The sequence below is a fragment of the Vulpes lagopus genome, chromosome 12 (genome assembly GCF_018345385.1).
Source record: "Vulpes lagopus strain Blue_001 chromosome 12, ASM1834538v1, whole genome shotgun sequence".
Classification (NCBI taxonomy): domain Eukaryota; kingdom Metazoa; phylum Chordata; class Mammalia; order Carnivora; family Canidae; genus Vulpes; species Vulpes lagopus.
In genome coordinates this window covers 21477171-21500864 of record NC_054835.1, presented here as the reverse complement: position 1 = coordinate 21500864, position 23694 = coordinate 21477171, and the positions used below count along the sequence as shown (strand labels likewise).

The 23694-nt window shown below is 48.0% G+C and overlaps 1 protein-coding gene across 2 annotated transcripts in view; it reads left to right on the top strand.

Annotated features, from left to right (window-relative positions):
* Positions 1-23694, top strand: part of ASIC2 (acid sensing ion channel subunit 2) — a 994353-nt gene that overhangs the window by 879024 nt on the left and 91635 nt on the right. For both annotated transcript variants that reach the window (XM_041725643.1, XM_041725642.1), the window contains exon 2: positions 22698-22848. In XM_041725643.1, coding sequence (XP_041581577.1) covers positions 22698-22848 — 151 coding nt within the window. The remainder of the gene's footprint in view (positions 1-22697; positions 22849-23694) is intronic.

Sequence of the window (23694 nt, the reverse complement as noted above, 5' to 3'; positions counted from 1 at the left end):
CCCCGAATATACCACTACCCTTAAAACCTAGCCTCTGGAAGGATCCAGCCTGAGACAGAAATAACATATGCTCTGCCTCTTGGAGATGCACAACACACATCGGGATATTAAAGTCCCTGAAAGTGTTGCAAGAAATAAACATGTGTACCTCTGGTGAGCCCTGCATTTTCTAACCTATGTGACCACAGAGTTGTTTTTCTTTTCCCTTAAGCATATCACAGAAACTGTGTTTTCCTGAAAATATCTTGGGAAGTGCCATGCATGCAATCAGGCACTACCCAAGTCTTGCTTTAGAAAGGTGGCTTTCAGAGAGAGGTGGCTCACCCATGATAGGCACAGTAATTGCTAGCCGCATTAGCTACCTCCCGCTTTTGCCAGATGCTTTAGGATTCCAAGATTGTCACAGTGATCGTGTGATGGCGGACGGACATAGTGTCATTATTCTCACTCGATGGATGAGGAATCTGAGAGTCAGAGAGACTGAGACAGGCCCAAGATTATACAGCTCGTCAGGGGCAGATCGGCACACCTAATTCCACATCTGCCCTTGCAGTGGCTTTAGATGAGGCCAGCCACCAGCCCCCCGAGGTCTCTTGTGGGTGAGCATGGTCATGTGAGCTCGAGGGGAAATGAGAGGAAAGCGGAGAGGCTATGGGTGTGCACAGGTGTGCATGCTCTTTAGGTAGCAGGTCCCTTGTTCAGATTCAGCTGCCCTGACAACTCTCTCCTCTCATCTTTTCCCCACTCACACACACAAATCATCTCACTTTAGCTGTCACTTGGCTGCAATCATTTTGAAGGGATGTTTTCCAGAACCTGGGTCAGCCAGAGACAGCCCACACACAACAGCAACGACACCACACACACACACACACACACACCTTTTATTCCTGTGCATATGTACATATATTTCCAAACATGCATGAGCTCAGATATTTGAGCATGCCTGTGCATACCTCCACTCATATAATCTTCAATATACTTGTTGCTAGTACTTGTTATATTGTCTGTCTTCCCTTCTAGACCCCTGGACTGTATAACCCACAAAAGTAGGGCTCAGAGCAAGTACTGGGTCTGGCACACAATAGGTTCTCCATAAATATGCATGGAATAACTGGATGAATCAACTCACAAATGTGCAAATTCCACTTATCTATGTAGCAGACAACAGTGTGCGCACACATGCATGCAAGCACACACCCCCATTCATGTAGGCAAGCACACAGGCACACAAGAACATGCACACAAATCCCTGGTGCTGCATCTGGAGTCCAAGGTCAGGACATGGACATCTTGCCTGCTGACATGAGTCTCCTGGATGGGGTCCAGAGAGCCCCCAGCAGCCATTACTTTGCTATCAATCTATCTGCCCCATTTATACTTGAAATAAAATGTGTCGTGGCTGCTTCACTGGAGACCAATGTAGACGTGGAGGGAAATGGAGAAATATCGGCCCAGCTTGCATTCTGGCTCACTGGCTTGGGGGAGCTTAAGGCATAAACGAGTTTGGACTTAATTGACTTTTTTATTGGGCTTTAATTCACTGGTACTTTTCCAGAGGCTGACTCCAACAGGCAGATGCAGGGTTGAGCAGTCTCTGGGGCTGCCGTGTCCCTGTGCATCTCTCCCCACACCTGCAGGACTTTGCTAAACCATGGTCCACATGGGACCACCCCTGGCCTCTGGAGCCTGACTCCTCCTGCCAGGCGCCCATCATCTGCCCCTTCCCAGTCAGCCCAAGACTGACTAGACTGAAAGCCAGCTCTGTCCCAGGCCCAGTGTGGGGTGCTGGGATGCAGAGATGGACAGAAACAGACCTTTGTGCCCTTGGAGCCTGGAATCAAACCACGAGGCAGACATAACTTGCACAGTATAAAATTACCCCAGGGACAAGGTCCAGAGAGGAACAGTGCTTCGGGCAAGGTTACCTGTTGGGCTGCTTCCACTTCCTCTTGAAAGGGCAGAGTTTGTCAGGTAGGGCACTCCTGGGAAGCACATGCCAAGCAGGTGGAACAGCAGGTGCAAAGGCATCAGGGATGAGAGTGGAGTGTGTCAGGTGCACGTGCCAGAGGTAACACGTGGAGGAGGGGAGAAGAGGATGCTCGTGAGTGAGGGCAGCGGGGCTCAGCACAATGAGCTCAAGCCTGGAAATCAGGAAACCTGGAGTCTGGTCCTAACTGACAGTGCGACTCTGGGCAAATCACCTTCCTTCTCTGAGTCACAGAGTCTTCGTCTAGAACATCAGGGTTTGAACTCATTGAGCTTGAAGATCTCTTCATCTTCATGTTGACATTTCTCTGCTCTCCTAAGTCACTGACTTAGCTGATGCTGGTTTCAAGTCTCTTTAAGAAGCTGCCGGTGCTAAGCCCAGTGTGGAAATGCTGGTGCCTGTCCCTCTCTTGGGGCAGGGAATGTACTGGAGTTCCCCCCTCTTGGGCTTGGGGGTCTGTCTTGAGTCCCATGGGCTCCAGGAGCTCTCCCCAGCAGAGTGGGAGAGTAAGACCAGTCCAGTGACAACACACTGGAGTGTCCTCTACTCTGGCAAGAAACCCTAGGCTGCATTTCAAAGCTCACCATCCAGAATCATCCAGATTCCCAAAACATCGTATTATAAAGGATGCATTTCAGTTACCCAGGGAACTTTCTCATCTCACCATATAAATGAGGCATGGCTGGAAGTGGGAACATGCTTTGAAAAACTTTAAAGCTCCATAAAAATATAAATAACTTGCCCTTAATATATAGGCTGAGCCTGTGTCTCAGTTTGTTGGGACACTGTCAGGTTATGCCTGTTGTTCTGATGTGATTACTGAGAATGCCCCCCACCTTTCACTCTCAAAAGTGTCCTCCTAGGGTCACTCAATGTTAAGACTACCCTGGTCATTAGGATTTTGAGGGCAGGAATGATAGCAGAAAGGCAGTATGTGCTAGTGGAAAGGAACAGACTTTAGTACTGCCATGACTGGAGTGTAAATCACATTCTACCTTGGGTATCTGGGAGCTCAGCTTTCTTACAAGTAAGATGGGAGTCAAACACCTTTCACGTTGAGTTTCTTGAAGAAATAAAGAAGATAGCACATGTTAGTCCTAACACATTATGTGCTCAAAATATGTTCCCTCTCCTTCTGTGTCTCCAGCAACCGCATAATACTCAGCACTGGGCATACAGGCAATTGGGTGTTGGGTGCATGGATGAAGGAGTCCATTGGCCAATCCAGCACAGAAGCATACACTGGGGGCTCTTCTCGCTGCACCCCAGTTCCCTCTTCTATCAAATGAGCCAAGAATTCTGAGACTCTTCCATTGTGGTGGAGGGTTTGATTCCTTGGCCAGCCTCTTCCCCCTCCCCCACCTCAGATTCTTCTTGCAGTCCTTGAGAGATATTTCTCTGCTTTTCTGCTTTTTAAAAAGGATTTTATTTATTTATTCATGAGAGACACAGAGAGAGAGGCAGAGACACAGGCAGAGGGAGAAGCAGGCTCCATGCAGGGAGCCCGACATGGGACTCAATCCCAGGACCCCCAGGATCACGCCCCAAGTGGAAGGCAGACGCTCAACCACTGAGCCACCCAGGCATCCCTGCTCTTCTGCTTCTGATCTCCATTCAGTTTGTCTTTTTTGTCTCTTTCTTTCTGGTAATAGTGATAGAGGCGAGAGGTGGTTCTTCATCTTCATTCCAGTGCCTGACCTGGAAGATCAATACGGACTGTATTTCCCAGAGTCCCTCACTGTTTCCAGAACTGCCTCATGGCACAGTGTTGTATTCTTGGGGACATTGAATTCAGAGTCCATGGATTTGGGTTTGAATCCTGGCAGAGGATTCAAGGGCTTAAAGGGATGAGTTTGGAATAATAATTGGCTTATGGTAGAATGTCGTATAGCCTCTCAGCCTGTTTCCCATCCCTAAAGAGGGTATCACACATCAGGCTCCATGAGCATTAAGTACATAACTATGTAAGCTGTCTTGCACAATGCTTGGCCTTAGCCCAGCATCAGGGTCTTCACAACCTGGCCTGACCCACTTTTCCTGCCTCATCCACTACTTCACTCCTCCACAGACTCCCCTCCAGCCCACCTGTGTGCTCACTGCCCCCAGAGCACCCTATATATAAACACACACTTCTGTGCCTCCATTCATGTTGTTCCCTCTGCCGTTCCCTACTTTTGTCCTGAAATCCTCCTCCTCCACCTAGGCACAGTGCAAATCATTCCTCTCAACATTCCTCCCAAAGCCACTTCTAATTCCTTCCTCAGATGGGAACTGGTCACTTGGCCCAACTCTGAGTCTCCCCATGTATATCTGTCTGAGCTGCTCATTAAGGGCATCCTTCCTTCCTTCTGCTAGTGTTTATTGTAGTTATTTGCTTACACTCCTGCCCCCATCAAAGGGACTATGGAGTCCTTTAGGCTAGGAACCTTATCTTGCTCATCTCTCTTTTCTAATGACCTCAAAAACTTTGTGAGTGAGGTAGGACGTGAGCAAGTAAAATGAAAATTCCAGTCACGATTTCTAGTTCCATCTCCATGATGGACTGAGCCAACACCACCCTATCTTCCACTACACACACATAGAAATGCAGGACAGAGTACAATAAAAAAAATTAATGCAGAGCCAAGCTCTAAAGAAAGGGAAACTCCATATGCCAGAACTGAGAGCCTTGGAACCAAGATGCCTACATAACGCCAAGACCCAGGAATAGCCAGCCCTCTGTGAAAGGGGTCTGGAAAACTTCACCTACCTACTAGGGAAATGGGTTTCTGCAGGGGGCTCTAGGTGGCATGTGTGTGCATGCACATGTGTGTGTGTGTCTCTACCGGTGCATGTATATACACATATCCATGCATGCATGCGTGTGCGCAGGTGCTTTGTGTGTGCACGTGTGCTTGTGTGTGTGTGCTCCACTCAGTTCAGATCAAATCCCCTGAATGCCTCCTGTGTGCAATCCCCAAGCTACACAGGGAATCTGTCCCCTCCCTCTACTCAAATGTTAGAATGTGTCCTCAGGTGGGCCTGTATTCACCACAGTCCAAACCTGTTTCCTGTATTGTCTCATTTAACCTCATGACAGCTTCCTAAGGTGGTTATTACCCACAAGAACTGAGGCAGGGGAAGTTAACTCAGTCCCTGGGTCAGGGGCAGAACCAGCCTTCGAACCCAGGCATTTTGATTCTGAACCGTGAGTTTAAATTCCGTGGTACATAATCTTATGCCACATTGTAAAAAGTTACATGCAAAAAGTTACTGAATGAAAACCGGAATGGCTGGGAGGAGCTCATAGAGCATTTCAGAATGCTGTGGTCAGGCCCAGGCCAGGCAGTGCTGAGGGACTAGGGTCCCAGCGTCCAGGCCAACTCTCCATAAAGGACACTGATTTTAAATGAAATGAACCCCCCTGGCCAGCAGGTTCTTGGGAGATACCTTTTCCTGTCTCGGGATGATTGCATCTGGCCCCATTTTCTCTGATTCTCTTCTCAATTTTTTTCCCTCCCCGCTGTGCATCTGGCTCTAATTCCCTTCCCGGGTCCCATTTGGTGGTTACCACTTACGTTCTAAAACGCGCCATTAGGCTTCTGATGTATGGCGTGTTCAGTGGGTGGCCACGCTGATGCTCTGAGCCACTCGGGGAAATGAAGAGGCCACTGCCATCTGCCGGGAGCGCCGCCTGCCGACGATGGCTGTCAGTTGGCCTCTTGGGGCTCTGTGGGCCCAGTTGGAGGCGGGGGTGGCTGTTCCTCCATCCTCATAGGCCCTCCAGGGACACAAGCCCCAGGGTCGGCAGGTCCAGCTAAGGTGCCTGTCCCCACACATAGCTCAAACACCTGTTTGTTTACTAAGCATCATTTACTAGCCACTCAGAAATGCACCAGGAGCTGGGATAGAGAGCTAAAGATGTCTTTCCTACCCTTGCGGGGTTTACCGGGTGTTACTCCAGGCTGGGTCTGGACTGGTCTAGGTCTGGGAGGGGAATCACCACTGCAGCTGAGTGGTCTGGGGGCAGCACAGGCTGCCAAAGGGACACTGTCCTGGCAGGGTGGACACACGGTCCTCTAGCACTGTACATTTTTACAAGAAACGAGAGTAAGCGGGGCTGTAGAAAGCCCTGCCAGTTACTCTAAGAAATTGCTTGCGATCCCTCAGGAACCCTGGAATTTTATCAATGGAAGGATCCTTGTAGGCTTTTTTTCCTGTCTTTTAAGCCAGGCTGACCCATTCAAATACCACCACCCCGTTAGGCATCCTTACAATGTGTCCCTCCAGTGGTGGCTGGTATCTGAGATAGGCCTTCAAGTCCTATTTCCTTCTCCCCATTGGTGCCTGCCTTGACTCAGGCTCATCTTCCCCTTGCATGCAGTAATGACTATAATGAGCATGGCTGTCTATATTAAATCAATTCTCACAACAATCTAATGAGGTGGATCCTAGCCCCCATTTCCAGATGAGAAAACTGAGGATCATAGCAGTCAAGTGCCTTGGTAAGGTCACACAGCTAGTAAGCAATGGCATATGGATCTGAGCCCAAAAACTCACACTGTCACTGACTCAGACTACTTGCCAAACTCATGAGTCCTTACCCTGACTTGGATCCTCACCCTCATTCTGTTCACTCCAAGCAGGGCCACAAGCCTTCCTACATACATTGGCTATCTGTCCTGTCTCCACTGCAGTATCTCCTACTGTTCAGAGTGAGGGTCTCTGGCTCTGGATCTTGGCTCCAAAGAATCTAGCTCTCTTCCAGAGCGTCAGCCAGTTCCCCCTCCTGAGGAGGAAAAGCGCGAGGATCCTGACCAAGACTCCCTGGTCCAGTGTCCTGCTCTTGGCAATATGCTCCAACATCCTGGGTTCTTGTGGGGTGGTGGTGTTGGGAGGCTGTTCAAGGTGTTTGCATAGAAACTTCTAGTGACAGAAAGCTCACTATATCCCAACACAGTCCAGTTGATTCATCTTTGTTTAACAATTAACATATATCTCTTTTTTTTTTTTTTGGAGATTTCATACCTTTTATTTTAATTATTGAATAAAATTATCTTGTGCAACAGTTTCTAAGTATATTCTACAAGTGCATTTATCTCTTTTTATTAGGAAAATGTTCACATGTATACAAAGTAAAGAGAATAACATAATGAACCCCATGTGCCTGCCATACAGATTAAACAATATTAACATTTTGACATTAATACGTTAACATAACGTTTCCTCTGTGTGTCTATTCCTCTCCAACCCTCATTTAAGGATGATAATAATGATTTAACATTTCCTTTTTGTTGTAAAAGGTATGCATGTTGAAATGCACATATCTTACCTATATTGCTCTGACAAATGGATACAGGTGTGTAACCCATATGTTTATGATATAGAATATGTCCAGGATGTCTAGGTGGCTCAGTGGTTGAGCACCTGCCTTCAGCTCAGGGCCTGATCCCGGGATCCAGAATCAAGCCCCACATCAGGCTCCCTGCGAGGAGCCTGCTTCTTCCTCTGCCTGTTCTCTGCCTCTCTGTGTCTCTCATGAATAAATAAATAAATATTTAAAAAAATATATGTCCATCTCTGCAGAAAGATTATTGTTGGACATTTTAATTGTTATTTCCCTATGACCAACTGAAACCCTAGAACTATTCTCCACAGGAGTAGGGAATCATACTCCTCCTAATGGTATCCCTTTAAATATTTGTAGATGGCAGCTGTGGCCCTCCTCAAGTGTGCTCTTTTCCATCCTAAATACCCCCAGTTCCTCTAGCCATTTCTTCTTTGTCTTTGGAGGACTGGAGACTGGCTGCTAATATTGCTAAAGGAGACTTGATCTCCTTGTCAGATCTCTCCCCAGCCCATTCAACCTGGAGCCTTGTTGGTAGGCGGAAGTTTGCTATGAGAGGTCTGGACACCTGCTAAATTTTCTACTTGGAAGAAACCTGGCTCATGAGATGGGACCATACAGGTGTCCTCACTTAATGCAGCCTTGGAACAACTAACTTATGTGCAAAGTTATCTTTGCTTATGAAACAAATTGCAGCATTGTTTCTTTTAGTCTTTCTCTTGTAGCTTAATCATTCACTCAACAAATTTCTATTAAGTACATATGAGAAACTAGGCTCTACATAGGGCACTGGGAGAAAATAGGTAAGATAGAGTCCCACAGTTTGGGGATGGAGCAAAGACAGACAACTAAATGGATGCGTTTATTTTGGCATTTATTTGGCATGTGTTGGTTTCCTGCTAAATCCCCGGAAGTAGGGCAGATATAGTGAATATGGCAGCATAATGGATACTCACCCTTGAAGGACTGAGGCACTTATCCACCAAGGGACTGGCATACTGGCAGCGGACAGCTCTCAGATCCAAAAATTCTCTCTCTAGGAACTGTCCTCTAGAGCAGAGAGGTACCTTACCCAGGGTTCTGTTCTCTCCCTAGGAGTGGCGCAAATCCAATGAGGGTGTATTACCTTGTCCCTTGCCTTGATCTAAAATAGCCCTGGAGGGTCACCCCAGCTCTGGGGCTCCTTATGGGTCAGGGGGCTTTGCCTGCCTCCTTCGCTCCCTTATGTGTGTGGTCTGTGTGTGCAGATCTCAAGAACATTGGTTTAGGTGATGAACCTTCTGCATGCAAGTCATCTGTCAGCTCCCCAGTGAACCAGAAAGTGAGCAGAGCCAAACAGCCTATAGCTTACAGTCCAGTGTGGAGAGATGAGCAACAACCAAATGCTTACACAAATGCACAAGTAGTCAGGGCTTGAAAGGAAAGTATAGCCTACATGAAGAGGGTCCCTTCTTCAGACCCGACCCTAGTTTGGAAGAGCCACCTGAGGTCTACAGTTCAAGTAAGCATTCACAGACCATCTTGTGTGATGGAATGGAGGTGACACAGAGTGCTGTCAAAGTCCCAAGAGGGCCACCTAACCTGTTCTGAAGAGGAGAGTGGGCAGTCAGGAAGGGCTTTCAAGAGGAGTTGGTGCCAGGCTGAGACACAAAGAATGAGTAAGGGTTATCTGGGTAAAAGAGAGGGAGGGATCCAGAATCATCATTTCTGCCAGTACAGAGGCATGAAGTAATATGGCATGCTTGAGGAAGGGCATAGTTGGGCAGAGATGACTCAGGTGGTGTAAGAGAGAAGAGGCTAGAAGTAGCTACACAGGGTGCCAGTCATCAACCCAACCAAGGGGTTGTATCAGCCCAGCCAAGGGGTTTTCAGACATGGAAGGGTTTAAGCAGGGAGTCTGCTTTCCAGCAAGATCCCCTGGCCACTATGTGGAAAATGAATGAGGGGAAAAGAGTGGGGGGCAGAGGCGCCACCGTGCAGGAGGCTGTGGCAGGTAACAGAAAGATAAGAGTAGCATCACACCAATTCACAGCTAACACTAGGAGCTGAGTAGAGGAAATTAGATGGAGGGATGTTCTCAAGGTAGGACCTGCAAGACTTAAACCTGCAGAGAACTACTAGCTTTCCCCTCATTTCTCCAGTTTGGGGTAGCAGAGTTATGAAACTTTAGCTAAATTTTGGGGATATGGCAAAGACACCACTGGGTCACTTTGCAGAGCCACAAGTCATCCCTCCGCCATGCCTAGGATACAACTGACACTCACCAGGTTTCATACTTGTAATTACTCTTGTTTATATTCCCACATGTTGGAACATGCTCAGATGCAAATCTTAGGTTTTTCTCCATTGCTGAGAAATATTTGTATGTATTCTTGGTGGCTGTTCCATAGTGGGATGCACAGAGGTTTCTTCATCCCATAGTTGTGGCAGAGACCCAGCTCTGCTTCTGATGCACTGCATAATCTTGGGTGAGTAGTTTTAGCCTCTTGTGGAATCTGTTGATTCTTCCCTAACAATGAGAGCAATAAAAGCAAGGTTGCCAGGAGGTTTGAATGGGGTCACGACATAAACACATGAAGGTAGCAGGTATTCAGTCTCAATTACCCTCTAAGGAAGATCTGCAACTATTATCAGGAAACTCCCAAAGGACTCACCAAATGTTCACCCCCCACCTTAGACCCCAAGAGAACAGTTGACAGGGCTGAAGACACAGCAAAGCCTACGGAATTGACATTTCATCCCTGCTAACAGCTTTTGAGAACTCATTCTGGATCAGCCCACTCATCATTTCAATTTCATGGGTCCCCATGGCATGTCTGTGAGGCAGGTATGGCCCGTCCACTTGACATGTGGGAAAGCAGAGTCATGAAACCAGAAGCTAAAGTGCCTGGTCTTCATTACCACCTAACCCTGAGAGGTATATGGTCCCCATTTTTCAGATGAAGAATCAGAAGGTCAGAGAAAATAAGTAACTGGCCCGAGGTCACATGGCTCAGGACTGGCAGGATGTGCCGGTGCCATTCACATCTCCTATTATTCACTGCTCCATGAGTCCTCTAAAGTAACTCACCCTCTCTATGCCCTTGTTTCTTCATCTGAAAATAAGACAACCGTCTATTTTGCAAGCTTATTGTGAAAATCTGTTGTCATGCCACTTTTGTCACAAATGTCTCCACTCCTGTCTTCATCTGACTTTGTCTGGAGCAGGGCCACAACTACAATGAGGCAAGTAAGGCACTTGGGGTGCAAATTTCAAGAGGTGCTCATTCTCAGATGAGTGTGAATGCAGCCCTGGAAAGTGAGAGCCTCCTTAGGTTCCATGCTCTAGACACCTCATCTGCCCTTTCCTAGTCTAGGCCCTGATTTGGAGGTGAGGAGAGGGGGTGGGGCCAGGGGAGGACAGGCAAGGGTATGCTGATGTCCAAGCTGTGGCAAAAAGAAGACCCTTTTGAAAATGCACACAGACCAACAGGGATGATGAGCTGGAACCTATACTATACGGTGGACCTTGCTTCATGTAATTATTCCTTAAGAGCTGCATTCTGTAAATTGAACAATGGTGGTCTTACACCTGCTTCATCTCCTTGGTGTCTGAAGCTGTTTTATCTCCCTTTCTACCCAGACAATTCATGAACTCCCTGAGGATAGTGTCCATGTCTTATTATCTTTGTATTCCCAGGACCTAGCAACATATTCAACATGTAATAGGTGCTCCTTGGATGTCAAATGAACCAAAGAATGCTTTGTCTTCCACTCTGAAAGACCCTAATCATCTAAGGTCCTTTGGTACTTGGATCATAAGTCAAGGAACTGTGGTACAATGAAAAATACAGCCTCCTAGGAGTCTAGTCTACCAATCTGAGACATGGGGATACTCAGAAGTATTAGCCCAATTTAAAAAGCTAGTAAGTGCCAGAATTGAGATTTGATTCCAAAGCTTATTTGTGCTCCATTCTAGTGCAGGGACAAGTCTAAGCCCTTTTGAAGTATGCAAAGTCCTACCTCTGCCTCTGTCACCAACTAAAGTTGGTTATAACTCAACCCCTGAAGTTGTGCCTCTTATTGCCATCTGGCACCTGCCCAAACCTTCCCACATTCAAGAATCACTGCTTGTTACAGAAACACTGGCACTGCCAGTAGAACTTATGTTCTTCTGGCACAAGGATGGCAAACAGGATTCATCTAATAGACTCATAGCAGCAGCCAGAATTGTTGGACTGAAAGAAAAACTGTTAGGCCCGGAGAGAAAGAAAGTTGTGATCAATCAGTTATGTCTGCTATGGACCTACAAAGGAGAGTGGCATCATGCATGCTATGTATCTGCTAGCCAGGCCTTAATTCCACAAGTCAGGAGAGCAATCTAATTAAACTACCAGAAACCCTCTGCATTTGTGAATCTGTGATGGCTTTGAACATGCTTTGCTACCAAAATTACATACTATTCAACCTCCAAGACCAGCTCTTGGGAAGACTAGAAGATAATGACATTCTCTGAGTATTTCCTAGAAAAGCTGAAATATGTTTTTAATGAGAAAACATGAAATCTGTAAGAATATAGTATGAGGATTTCAGTGCCATGTGGGTAGTTACCTATTTGACCTTTTCTTGATCAGCTGTAGAATCAGCCCGCCTTGGGATTATATTCAGCCCTGGCATTAATTGGAACACCTGCTTTTCCTTTGCAAACATCATAAACCATCATTTGGTTTTTACTGATGCATTATTTTCAGTGCAGCCCTATAGAATAATGTGAAATTAACCAGGAACATAACAGAACACATTTCCTTTTTTTTTTCAGAACACATTTCTGATTCCTTCCTTTCCCTTCCTCATTCCACACCTGCCCCCCCAAAAAAAGCAATTCCCAGCAGGTGTCCGATGAGGCAGGTGCAAGTAGTGACTCATGTCTTATCTCAGAGTTGGTCATCCAGGTATAAATCACACTCACAGTGAAAAATGAAGCCCACCCAACCCCTGGAAATAGGTACTAGGAAGGTGAGGGAAAGGAGAAGTTCAACTGAGCAGAAATATCCAGCAAAGGTAATACAAACTTCTTATACAGGGATAGCCAAGGAATGTTCCAGACAAGATCTAACACAGCCTTAGGGAAAATCAAGCAGGTCACATATTCCTGGAAATCCAGCAGGCAGCAGATAGAAGTGGGCACACAGCTATAGTCAGAAGATCAAGGAAGGAACTGTAAAAAGAACCTGTAACAGGGACTATGGCCCGAGGTACATCCTCTGCCAGGTACATCCGTCATCTCATGAGTAACGAAAACATAGACTAAGATGTGTTCTAAGAGAGAGGACAAAACTAAGATGTTCCGCTCTCCAGAACATCCAAATGTGGCAGGTCACAGGGCCACATGCCAGTATGTCTGGGCTGCTGGGTCTTGAACACATGCTGCCCCCAGTCTGCCTTGCCTGGACACTGGGACAGACTGGGAAGCAGGAATCATGTTAGTACGGTTAGAAACAGAGTGAAGGCAGCAGAAGAAAACGGTAGCACAACCGTGGACGGTTTGTGGCCATACTTTCCCCTTCACTTTTTATTGGCTTCTTCCCTTCTTAAAGGCAAGGAATCCCTCTTGGTCCCTGCTCCTCACATCTGGCAACAGTTAAGGCGTTCCGCTTTGCAGTCAGCCTTGGATCCCCAGAAACGTGCTCTTTTGATTTATCCACTTGCCCTGGCCCTGTGACCCTAGATTTGGTGTGGCAACCTGTTGACAATGGGCAGATCAGAGAGCCAGGTTGGAGGGAGAAAGGGGTTCTGAGACTGACACAGATATCCTTGGAGAGAACTGCATCTCTGTCTTAATAATTATCTACTATCTGACAGCTAAGCTCCATTATTCATTGTGCACAGTGTCTGGCACATAGTAGGTATTCAACCAGGGTAATCTGACCCCAAAGTCTGTGTTTATCCACAAATCCTGCCCATATTTTAGCATAGCTCATGGTTGTCTAGGGTATTAGTTTCCAATAGAGGAAGAGAGATGGAATGATGGGCAGATAGGCAGGGCTCAGGAGGCAGCCAGAAGCCTGGGCTGGCATCACTGGTCTTCCTGATAGCATCCAAATGGCCCTTCTTAGCCCAGGAGTCAGTCTAAGGGTCTGTCTCAACCTTCTAAATACCCTGGTGTCACCTTCACTGTGCCTAGAGAGAATTTTGTAACACCCCCAGAACCCCCTCCTTCACTGCCCTCCAGGCATCTTTCCTTCTATGTATTCCCACAGCACCTGGCACCACCCAGTATTGTCTGCAGGGCCACCCTCTCTTCTAGGCAATTCCTAAAGGATTGACTCATTTCTGTATTCCCAACACCTAAGGCAGTGCCTAGAACACAAGGGGTGTTCTGTAGATGTTCACTAAATGAATGAATAGATGAGCTGTGACCATGGCCCCAAAGAACAACACCTCAGATTCAATTCCCACAGTAGAATAACAACTCTGTCCCTCCTCTGCTCCTACCAGGCTTAAGCATGATGCAAACGACAAACAAAAATGTTCCCTGCCTGGGCTGAGGGCTTTCCCCCCCACAGAGCACTTTCAGAGCCATTATGGCCCTTTTGATCTTTACAATTCTATTGAAAGGTACTCTTGCCAGATCCTTTGATGAAGGATCAAGAGCCAAAAAGATGAAATAACCTCCAAATCAGTGCAGAGCCAACACTGGAAGCTGGGACTACCTGGTTCCCAATTCCGTGCTTTTTGTCTTTCACCTAGATATCTTCTGTAAGTGCCTACTCTATGCTGGATATGGAGCCAGGCACTGGGGATCCAGAGATGGAAATGCTACAGACCCTCCTGCCCCCAGGAGACAGACAGTAGAGCCTTAGCAGAGAGAACAGCCAACCTGTTGCTGAATCCCATTTGAAACCTCCATCAAGCCAGGCTCTGGCCCCCATGCAGTCAAGCTGCAGTCCAGCTTGAAAGGCATCTGGTTCCCCACATCCCACTTTACAACCTCAAGTCAAGCCCAATATGGGATTCTCACATGAGCTGTCAGGTGGGATTCATCAGCAGAGGCCTGGCATTTCCAGCGACTCTGCAGGTGAACCGCCAGAATGCCTTCAAGTTGCCCCTCTGTCTCCATGAGTCATCCTCCAAGAGCACATTTGCTCACAAAATGTTTGAGTCGGAGGAGAACACTCAGAGTCACCCATTCCTCCCTTCATGCTGTTTTCCCAGCTGACAGACAGATTTGCAGCTGCTTGATGCTCTTTCCTTCTGCATGGTGCTCACACAACCCCTCCTGCACAGTCTAGAGCTCTCTGGACAGTTGCCCGGTGGACAAGGCCCTGCTGCACTCAGGCTCAGAGGGAGGAGGCAAAAGGGCCTCTCAGTGAAACAGGCACAGGGAATGTCACATCCCAGCAGAGAGGTGCAGGGGCGTGGAGGAGGGGCCACATTAGCATCTCATACATTCTAATAATGCCAAGCGTACTTCCACCAACCCATGCATATAAAAGAGAAAGTCAGGTGAACCACTCTTTAGCTGTAGGACCTTGGATGAGATATTTAGGCTCCCAGAGCCTCAGTTTTCTCATTTGCACACTGGGTGGAATCAGTGGGGTTTGTGAGCTTGAAAGGATAGACGGGGTATAGAGCAGTGGGCACAGCACTCGACTCTGTCAATGTTCAGTGACTGTTCATTCTTGCCTTTCCCCCCAGAAAGTTGCTTCTGAAGAACATGACATTATTGATGCCCTAAAAAAAAGATGGTGGCCTCCTGGTTGGGAAGAGGTGATGAATGGTGGCAAAGGGGCCATGTTCCATTATTCATTACCAGGAATAGCACCAACAACATGGACGTGCTTTCGTGGGTATTTGTCGCAATTGTCTTTTTAAATCTCCTTATAGGGAAAACACACAGTCATGCAACAGTCCTTGGAATGATAACTAGTCTGAAATTCCTGTTGCAGGAACTGATGAACGAGCAAGTAGAGATTTTAATAAGATTCAGTCCTTGCCTTCAAAGAGCTGACCGTCTCTGGCAGCCCCCACCCCATGCATCAGTCCCTCTGCTGTATTTTTGTCCTCAAACACACTTATTGCAACTTCAGCAAACAAAAGGCAGATTCATTTCGTTTCCTGGAAGCCTGGTAACCCATTTGACAGAATTTCTCACTTCCCAATTGTGTGAAATGTGTTTTAGGAGCTTGAAAGAGGCACATCAAACAAATAAGACTAAATGGTTGGCTTTAACATGCATGGTAATTTGAAAACAGCCTGATGAGAAATTTCAGTAACTCATTGAGAGGAAAGCTTAGTCAACTCAGCAGGAGACAGGCGGGAAGAGGGAAAGGCTGAATTTTGGAGGCATCTTGGAGCAGTACAATTTCATTTCCTTCAAGTGTAATAAGCAAGAAGAGACAAGAAACCTACTGCCTTAGAGAAACCCTAAAGGTCAGGATTAATGAATGAACTAGAAGACCTGAAGCTTGCAGCTTTAGTTGTGCTCTGGTGAGTGGATATTTCAACAATCCTTGAGGGAACTTATACATAATTTATTTTCTTAAGTAGGTACATGGTGTAGAAATGTTGTTTGCACTATTAATTGAACCAGAAAACTGTGTCTTCATGGGTATCAGCTGTTCCTAACCTTTCCCAGCAAGGGCTCTGCTTTCCATTTCCCGGACTCTGTAAGGCAGGGGACCCCAGCAGGTCACACCGAGCCTGGATGCTAGCAGCTGTCAATCTTTCTCATATTCCTGGACATAATGCCGTGAGAAGGGGGGCCTGGCCATTATCTCCAGGCCCTGGCATGTGCAAACAGAAGGCTTAGAAGAATAGGGCCAAGCTATTAAGCCTAGGTCAGATCTCATCTCTGTCTCCAAACCGGCTGTGTGACCTAGGGCAGGTCACTTTACCTCTTTGGACTTTAGACTCTTATGAAAAAGAGAAGTTTGGATGAGAAAATGCTTGCAATTTTCCAGGATGCCTCTGACCCTGAGATGTACCTCCCCACTACCAGGTGGGAGTGTGCCATGTTAGTGAGCCACAGTCTCACCAGTTGATGAGGGGCAGAGCAGTTTGGGAGAGGGGTATGGGAATGAGCTGTAGCTACAAAGAACAGGGGGCAAGGAGCACGGGCTTTGGAACTAGGCAAAAATGAAGTTTTGCCCTGAGTTCTCCACTGCCCAGCTCTGTGACTTGGCTCGGCCCTTCTGGGCCTGTTTTGTTATCCATGAAATGGAGGTGATAATACCAACCTCGTGGGGCTGTTGCAAAAATTAGTGTTGGCGGTTGTAAAGTGAATGGTACTCCAGGGATGGTAGCAAATTTCAGAGCTACTCTAAGAGTTACAGGAAGGCAGTGAGACATTTTCCCCATCCCCACACCTGTGTTGCTTTAGCTTAAAATGTGTCAACTGCAGATTGGTGGGAATCTTTCCACCATACCAATAACTGGTTACAATTTGGTTGGAATTCAAGTGTAGATTTTCAAAACGGGTTGTATGCACGCAAGCATCTCCTGCTCCTACAGAACCCCATGGTGCCAGTAATCTCATGGGCTGCCCAGGGCTTCTGCAACTGGCTTAGCATTATTAAGGAGTAAGCAATCAGCAGCACACGGCAGTCTTCATCTCTAACTACTTCAAGATGAGCTTGGATTATAGGGACATAAGCAGAGGGCAAGAACCCTCAATTCATCTTGGCCTCCCTAGCCGTAACCCAAATGACTAATCTCTCTTCTGCCGAAAAGGAGAAACCCCACCTCCCATCCTTGTATGGATTCATAACTAGCAAAGATGTCTATTAGGTAATCATCCAAACCAACCTGCTTACATCCTCTCATTTAGGCTGTCCAGTCACATGGCAAGATTATCTTGCCAGGTTTGTAGGTGAGGCAATGCACCCAGGACAGAAAATACCGTGTTTCAGGCCACGGACTTGACAAATAATAGGGAGCTGCATTGATTGCCTCCTGTCTGACCCCAAATCCCAGGCTTCCTTCCTTGTGACTTCCTTGGTGGAAGTCTCACCTGCAAGTCCTAGCTCTACTATCTACCTCCTCAGTAGCCTCAGTCTCCTCCACTGTAAAATGGGGATGTGATTGCAAGAGGCCTCCCCATCAGGGGAGCTGGACCATAATTAGGAGGGTGAGAACACCTATGGAAATGCCAAGTGGCACAAAGTCGAGACTCAGAAATTGCTGGCTTCCTCCCCTTAATGAGGCCAATGAGAAATTTGCCACCAAACGTAGGCAGTCTAAGCCATAACACACCGTGCAAATGTTAGCAATGAAGGTGATGGTCACGGGCCTCATTTTTATCTCAGGATCCACCCACCTCCTCATTCCTGGAGATCCAGGTTTGAAAGGTGCACCATTAACTCTCATACACCAACCCAACTGTGTCCAATTCCAGACTCTTAGCAACCCAGCGGATCTGGCCCTGCTATCCACAATGGGGCTGTCAGCACTTACAGGGGAGAGCAGAGCGATGCCTGGGAGAATGGCAGGTATGAAGAAGCAGTGAGCTGGGCCTGACAATCTGGACTTAAGTAAACCGTATTTTCTGGCTGGGGATGATAAGACATAAATTTGAAGCGTGTGTTACACTTATACATCATTATGCCCCGAAACAGGGAAGGAGAGCTGCATCTTGTCCCAGGTTTGTAGCGAAACTGTGCAATGTGTAAATAGCTCTCAGGCCTTTGATGTTGAGCAGAGAGGAAAATAATCCTCTCGGAAACAGCAGGCAGGAGCCGTGGGCGCAGCAGCACAGGCAGGGAGGCTGGCAGAGGCGTGCAGCCAGGATGGACCTGCTGTCTCTGAGCCCTTTCTCCTACCCCCAAGAAGGTAGACTCTTAGTTCCCAGAGGAATTATTTCCCCTAATGTCTTCCTGCAGAAGCAAGCAAAAATGCTCAGGTACAGTGAAGTGGGAAGCTGAGAACAGCCTCAGCAGAGAAAGGGAAGGGAGAGAGGATGGTACACGGTGTCAGGTCCACCTCCTACCAGCAAGACTGACCAGCCCTGAAGGGCACCTCCCAGAGGTGGGCTAGGTGCTAAGGGTTGGCAGCACCTTGCAGTCCCTTCCTTCATTCAACAAACATGGTCCCTGCACTTGCAGAGCTTACAGTGGAGCGAAGACATGGCCAACAAATAACCACATGAATAACCACCTAGTTACACACTTTACTGTGCACTATAAAGGGGCAAAACGGGAAATATGAAGCTGTGAGACAAGACGTCCGGATTTAAACAGAGGCTGGGAGCAAGGCCATGGGAGTGGTCAAGTGAGGTCTCTGAGGAAGGCAGGAAGGCAGACCGAGGGTGTGCTGGGAACATTCTAGACCAAAGAAACAGCACTCAGAAAGGGCCTGCAGGGGGAAGAGCTTGTTGCACATTCCAAGAACTTCAGAGGCTGGGTGCTAGAGGCATGTGACAAAAGGGAGGATGGGACACCAGGCCGAACCACACAGGGCCCCCTGCGAGGATTTAGGGACTTAATCCTAAATGCGCCGGGAAGCTGCAGAAGGATGTCAAGCCACTTTATGGTGATCGCAACTCAAGAAAGAACATGGCCATCATAGATCATCATGTGGCCATCGCTATGGCTATGGTCACCCTCCAGCTCCCTGCCCTGCAACTCTGGTCACCACCACCCTGACCGAGCTCTGATGCGCATTGGTTCACACTTGGCAAGTGTGTGTGCTTGCCCCAGCACCCCCTTATCCCTCCTGCCCCTAGAAGAAGATGAAACTGACACCCAGCCCCCTGCAGGAGCCACCCCGTGGGCCTAGGATGGGTATCAGGCCTGGTGAGGGGGCAGCCAAGGATGGGGAGTGAGTGTCTATCTCTGTCACCATGGAGACTCGTCTGCTCCCTCCTCCGGAGGGGTGACTTCCATGCACGAGGCTTCAGTGGTCCCAACCCCGTGTTCCACACAGAGCAGGCACTGTGTCAGTAACCAGCTAAAGGTGGCAATCCTCCAGAGCCCCCATCTTCTGTTGCAGGCAGGGAATCAGAGGGAGACTGCTATAAAGGAAGTTCAGACTGAACCCAGAGTCTGGTCCCAAACAGATAGGTCTTTACTGCACTGCCATAGGCAAGTTGCCTCCTCCCTCCCAGGTCTGCATTTCCTTCCCCGTGAAGTAAGGTGGGTTGTGAGATGGTCTGCAAGAGCCCTTGGAGCTCCCACACCTTATCATCCCCCTCAGAAGCTCACAGAGGGTTGATGCCCTCTCCCGACACCACCCACCCAGCATATCTGGGATCACAGACACTGGGCTGGGATCACTGCTGACCCGGGAGTACGGGTCATATTCTAACTCCAGCCCGATATTCTGGAGTTCAAGTACCAAGTTTTTGCGGGGCGGGGGGTGGAATTTGCAATAATCTGGTGTGAAGCTGAAATGTACTTTTCCTTATGACTCTCCTCATATTAGATAGGCAGTTAATATTACCAATCAATTTTGGAACCAACAAGCATATTTAGTAGATCTACAAAAAAAATTATATTAGAACACCCAGAAGTCACTCCAGATGTGTTCAACCCCTTGCAAAAGATTTGCTAACTATAAGCTTCTCTCCTCTGTTCATTACAGTGGTCCCGGAGAATATCTCTCCAGGAGACAAATTCATTAGCCAAGTGCAGTTGCTACAGACAATAGCAATGATAAAGTTCAGTTTGTTTGAAAAATCATGTTCTAGCTTTCCTCCTCTACCAGGAAACTGAGGGGGTAGGGCTAGGCTGTCCTGAAATAGTGCAGCTGGTCAGGGACTCAGACATTTTATACAGTAAAGAAAACGTGTACTCTGATGTCTTGCTGGTGCTTTCCACAGGTCCTGAAGGCAGGTAACAGGGTTTATACTTCTTTGCAATCCCCATAATTATTGCACATAGGAGGAGTACATGCATATGACTATTGGTTGGCTGACAGAAAAAGCAAGGCACAGAGTAATAGGATAAGGCTCAGAAAGGTCCCAATGACAAAGACCCAGGGGACCACAACCAGAAAAAGCATATGTATTAGACATTCATAGATTTCACATCTCAGTATCTCTACTTAATAGCTGTATGACCTTAGGCAAGTCACTTAGCATCTCTGGGCCTCGGTTTCCTCCTCTGCACAATGGGAGCAGCAATATCCAGAGCAGTCATGGTTGCAAGAGTTAGGTGAGTTACATGAGTACCTAGCAGAGCATCTGGCACATCGTAGAGGTCGCTCTTCCTTCCTCTCATCTAGCCCTCAAGGTCTACATGAGAAAGACAGCCTCCAGCATCTGCCTCTGCTATCTATCTGCCCCCACACTGAAGGATGGGAAGCCAGAGACCCCATCCCCACCCCTGTGGCTTCCATGCTGCAGGAGGGGACAGTTCAGTGGAACATGGCCAAGGAGGGGTCTGGGCCCAAACCTCAGTGGCTGCAGGAACCCAATACACTTGGCCTGGCTCTCTTCCAGCCAATTTTGCCAGATGTAATTTGGCTTCAGCCCAAGATTCCAAAGCAGTTATATAAGCATAATAACCCATAGCATTTGTAGAAAGCTTTTATAGTTTTCAAAGCATGTTTGCATATATTACCTCAGCTGATCTTCTCAGTAACCTTGAGAGGTAGCTAAGGAAAGGGCGAGAATGCCCATTTTATAGATGGACCGTTGAGGCTTGGAGCATCCAAGTTCACCTGAAGTCACATGACTAATAAGTGGCAACATCAAACGTGGACAAAGATCCCTGCCTTCCTGGGACAGCTGGGTGGCTCAGTTGGTTAAGCATCTGCCTTCCACTCAGGTCACAATCCCAGAGTCCTGGGATTAAGCCCCACATCAGGCTCCCTATTCAGCTGGGGAGTCTCCTTCTCTCCCTCTCTTTGTCCCTCCCCCCTGCTCATGCTCTCTCTCTTGCTCACTTTCCCTCTCTCAAATAAATAAATAAAATCTTAAAAAAAAAAAAAGATCTCTACCTTCCTTATCCCAGGCTCTTCCCACACCATCACACCATATCTTTGTAATCATGTAATCATCAAGCAGAAGTGGCCCGAATACCTACTGGGTGTTAAGTCCTTGAATTCAGAAGTGAATGGCAGAGTCAAGTTCAAGAGAGATGTAGGATCAACTATTTGGGGCCATGAGGTAGCTGCTATGGTGAGGAGCGAGGGGAATAAGGAGGAGGGGTGTAGCCGAACTTGATCCAGAGGTTCAGGAAGGCTTCCTGGAGGAGGAGACAGAGCAGTCCAGTCTTAGACAACAGCTAGAGGCTATCCAGACAGGAAGAGGAGTGAGAGGAGATATAGGCAGCAGGAACAGCAAATAGAAAGCCACAAGTGTGTGAACTAGGAGGGCGCATCCATGGGTGCTGCAGGTCATCTGATCTGGCTCCATCCACCCATTCATTCACTCATTCATTCAACATATATTTCCATAGCACCCCCATGTGCCAGACACCCTATTGGTCACTACGGATAGGTACCTCAGCAAACAAGTAGATGTACTCCCTGAACACATGGAGCTTCCCTTCTAATGGAATCCCATGGACATGGATGGGAAATAGTAGAATGGAGTAGGGAGAGGGCATCATAGATGGCTGGGTATGGAGGGCCTAGATTTTAGCCTATGGGTGCTGGGGAGCCCTGCTGGATTTTAAGGGTAGGATTAGCAAGATGAGGTCTGCATTTCAGAAAGAGTAAGCCACAGCAAAGTTAGAGGATGGACTGAGAAGGTTGTCTGGAATCCAGAAACCCAGTCAAAATTTCAGCAGCCCAGGAAGCAATAACTGGGTCCTGCGTTATGGTAGTGCAGTAGAGAAAAGGTAAAATACAAGCCGGATGTAGAGACAGCCTTACAGGCCTTGCTGGTTAATTGGACTTGGGGGTGAGGAAGAGGAAGAATGGACAGCCACTCTGAGGGGCTGGCCTGAGCCTCCTGGCAGGTGGTGATGCTATTCCCTAGGACAGGAGTGCAGGAGAACCATCCGGTGGGGCGGGGAACCTGAGGAAGTTTGTTCCCACTGGGACTTGCTAAGTGTCAGGGCACTATGGGTCCCCCTGAAGTCACATTCATCAGATGCTGGGATCGTGAGTCTGGAGCCCAAGAGAGAGCTTGGGGCTGGAGGTGCAGATTGGCCTACAGGTGAAAGTTTAACATTTAGAAGTAAACAGGGCCACCCAGGGTTGGGAGGGTGCCCAGAGGGAGAAGAGACCAGATCCCATTGCAATGAACCCCAAAGTATGTCCAGATTTGTTCTTTGATGTCAGAATCCTGCTTGGCAAAAGTCCGGCCATTAGCCACAGTGAGGAATCATTGGTCCGCAAGAGGGCTTGATTGTTACGGGCTGTGGGGACTCTAGACTGATGTTGCATTTCTCGGGTCTCACTAATCTCTAGTCTGAAGTCACTCATGTGCTTCTCTCCCTCTCATCTCTCCCTTAGGTGTTTACAAAATATGGAAAGTGTTACATGTTTAACTCAGGCGAGGATGGCAAACCTCTGCTCACCACGGTCAAGGGCGGGACAGGCAACGGGCTGGAGATCATGCTGGATATTCAGCAGGATGAGTACCTGCCCATCTGGGGAGAGACAGGTGAGCTGGCCACAGGGACCGGAGCTGTGGGTGATGGCAGAGGGGCACAGGACTCTGGAAGACTGGTTTGCTTCAGGTGGGCTGACTTGGCCCATGCTATGAAGGACAGCCCTCTATCGGGGGGGTGACAACATACCAGTGAAGGGTAAGGATGTCCCTGCATGGGCTCTGGTGCTCTGGGTTTCCTCAGATTTCAGTAGATGGGAGAGGGGCAGATGAGAGGCATATTGGAAGGGGAAGGCAGGTGGACTGAGGGCAGTGTTGGGAAGGAGGCATGGAGGAAGGTATGATTGGGCAGGCAGGTGGCTTGTTTTCAGGAGAAGAGGAAGACATGGACAAGCCTCTTCCTCTTCCAGACATCTTGACTATCCCAACCCAGCAAGGAGGCCTAGCAGAAAGGAAAGCAGCTCCTCCTGCTGGAGGAAGGTAGAGGAATTTGCAGGGTTGGCAGGTCAAAGGGCATGGACTCAGGGGCCTGCCACCATGGTTGTGTGAGCCCCTGGGGAGGCCCAAGTGCACAGGCCCCTGAGTTAGTTCGTGCATGAATTTATTCCTATCTATTCAGCAAACTATTCATTAGCCATGTGTACTATGTTAGGCTTTGCGCCACAGTAAGGACATTAAGGTGAAAAAGACCAGGTACTTGATCACAGCCTAGGGGAGGAGACACACGATTACAGCCCAGTGTGACATGAGTGTACCCACACCAGGAGGACAGCAGCCTCTGCCTGGGGGGAGGGCATTCAGGGAAAGCATCACAGTGCTCCAGGCATTTGAATAATCTTGGGATGATCCTGGATTATACAGGGGGGCGGGGGGTCCTCACAAGAGGGGTGCAGGAAGGTC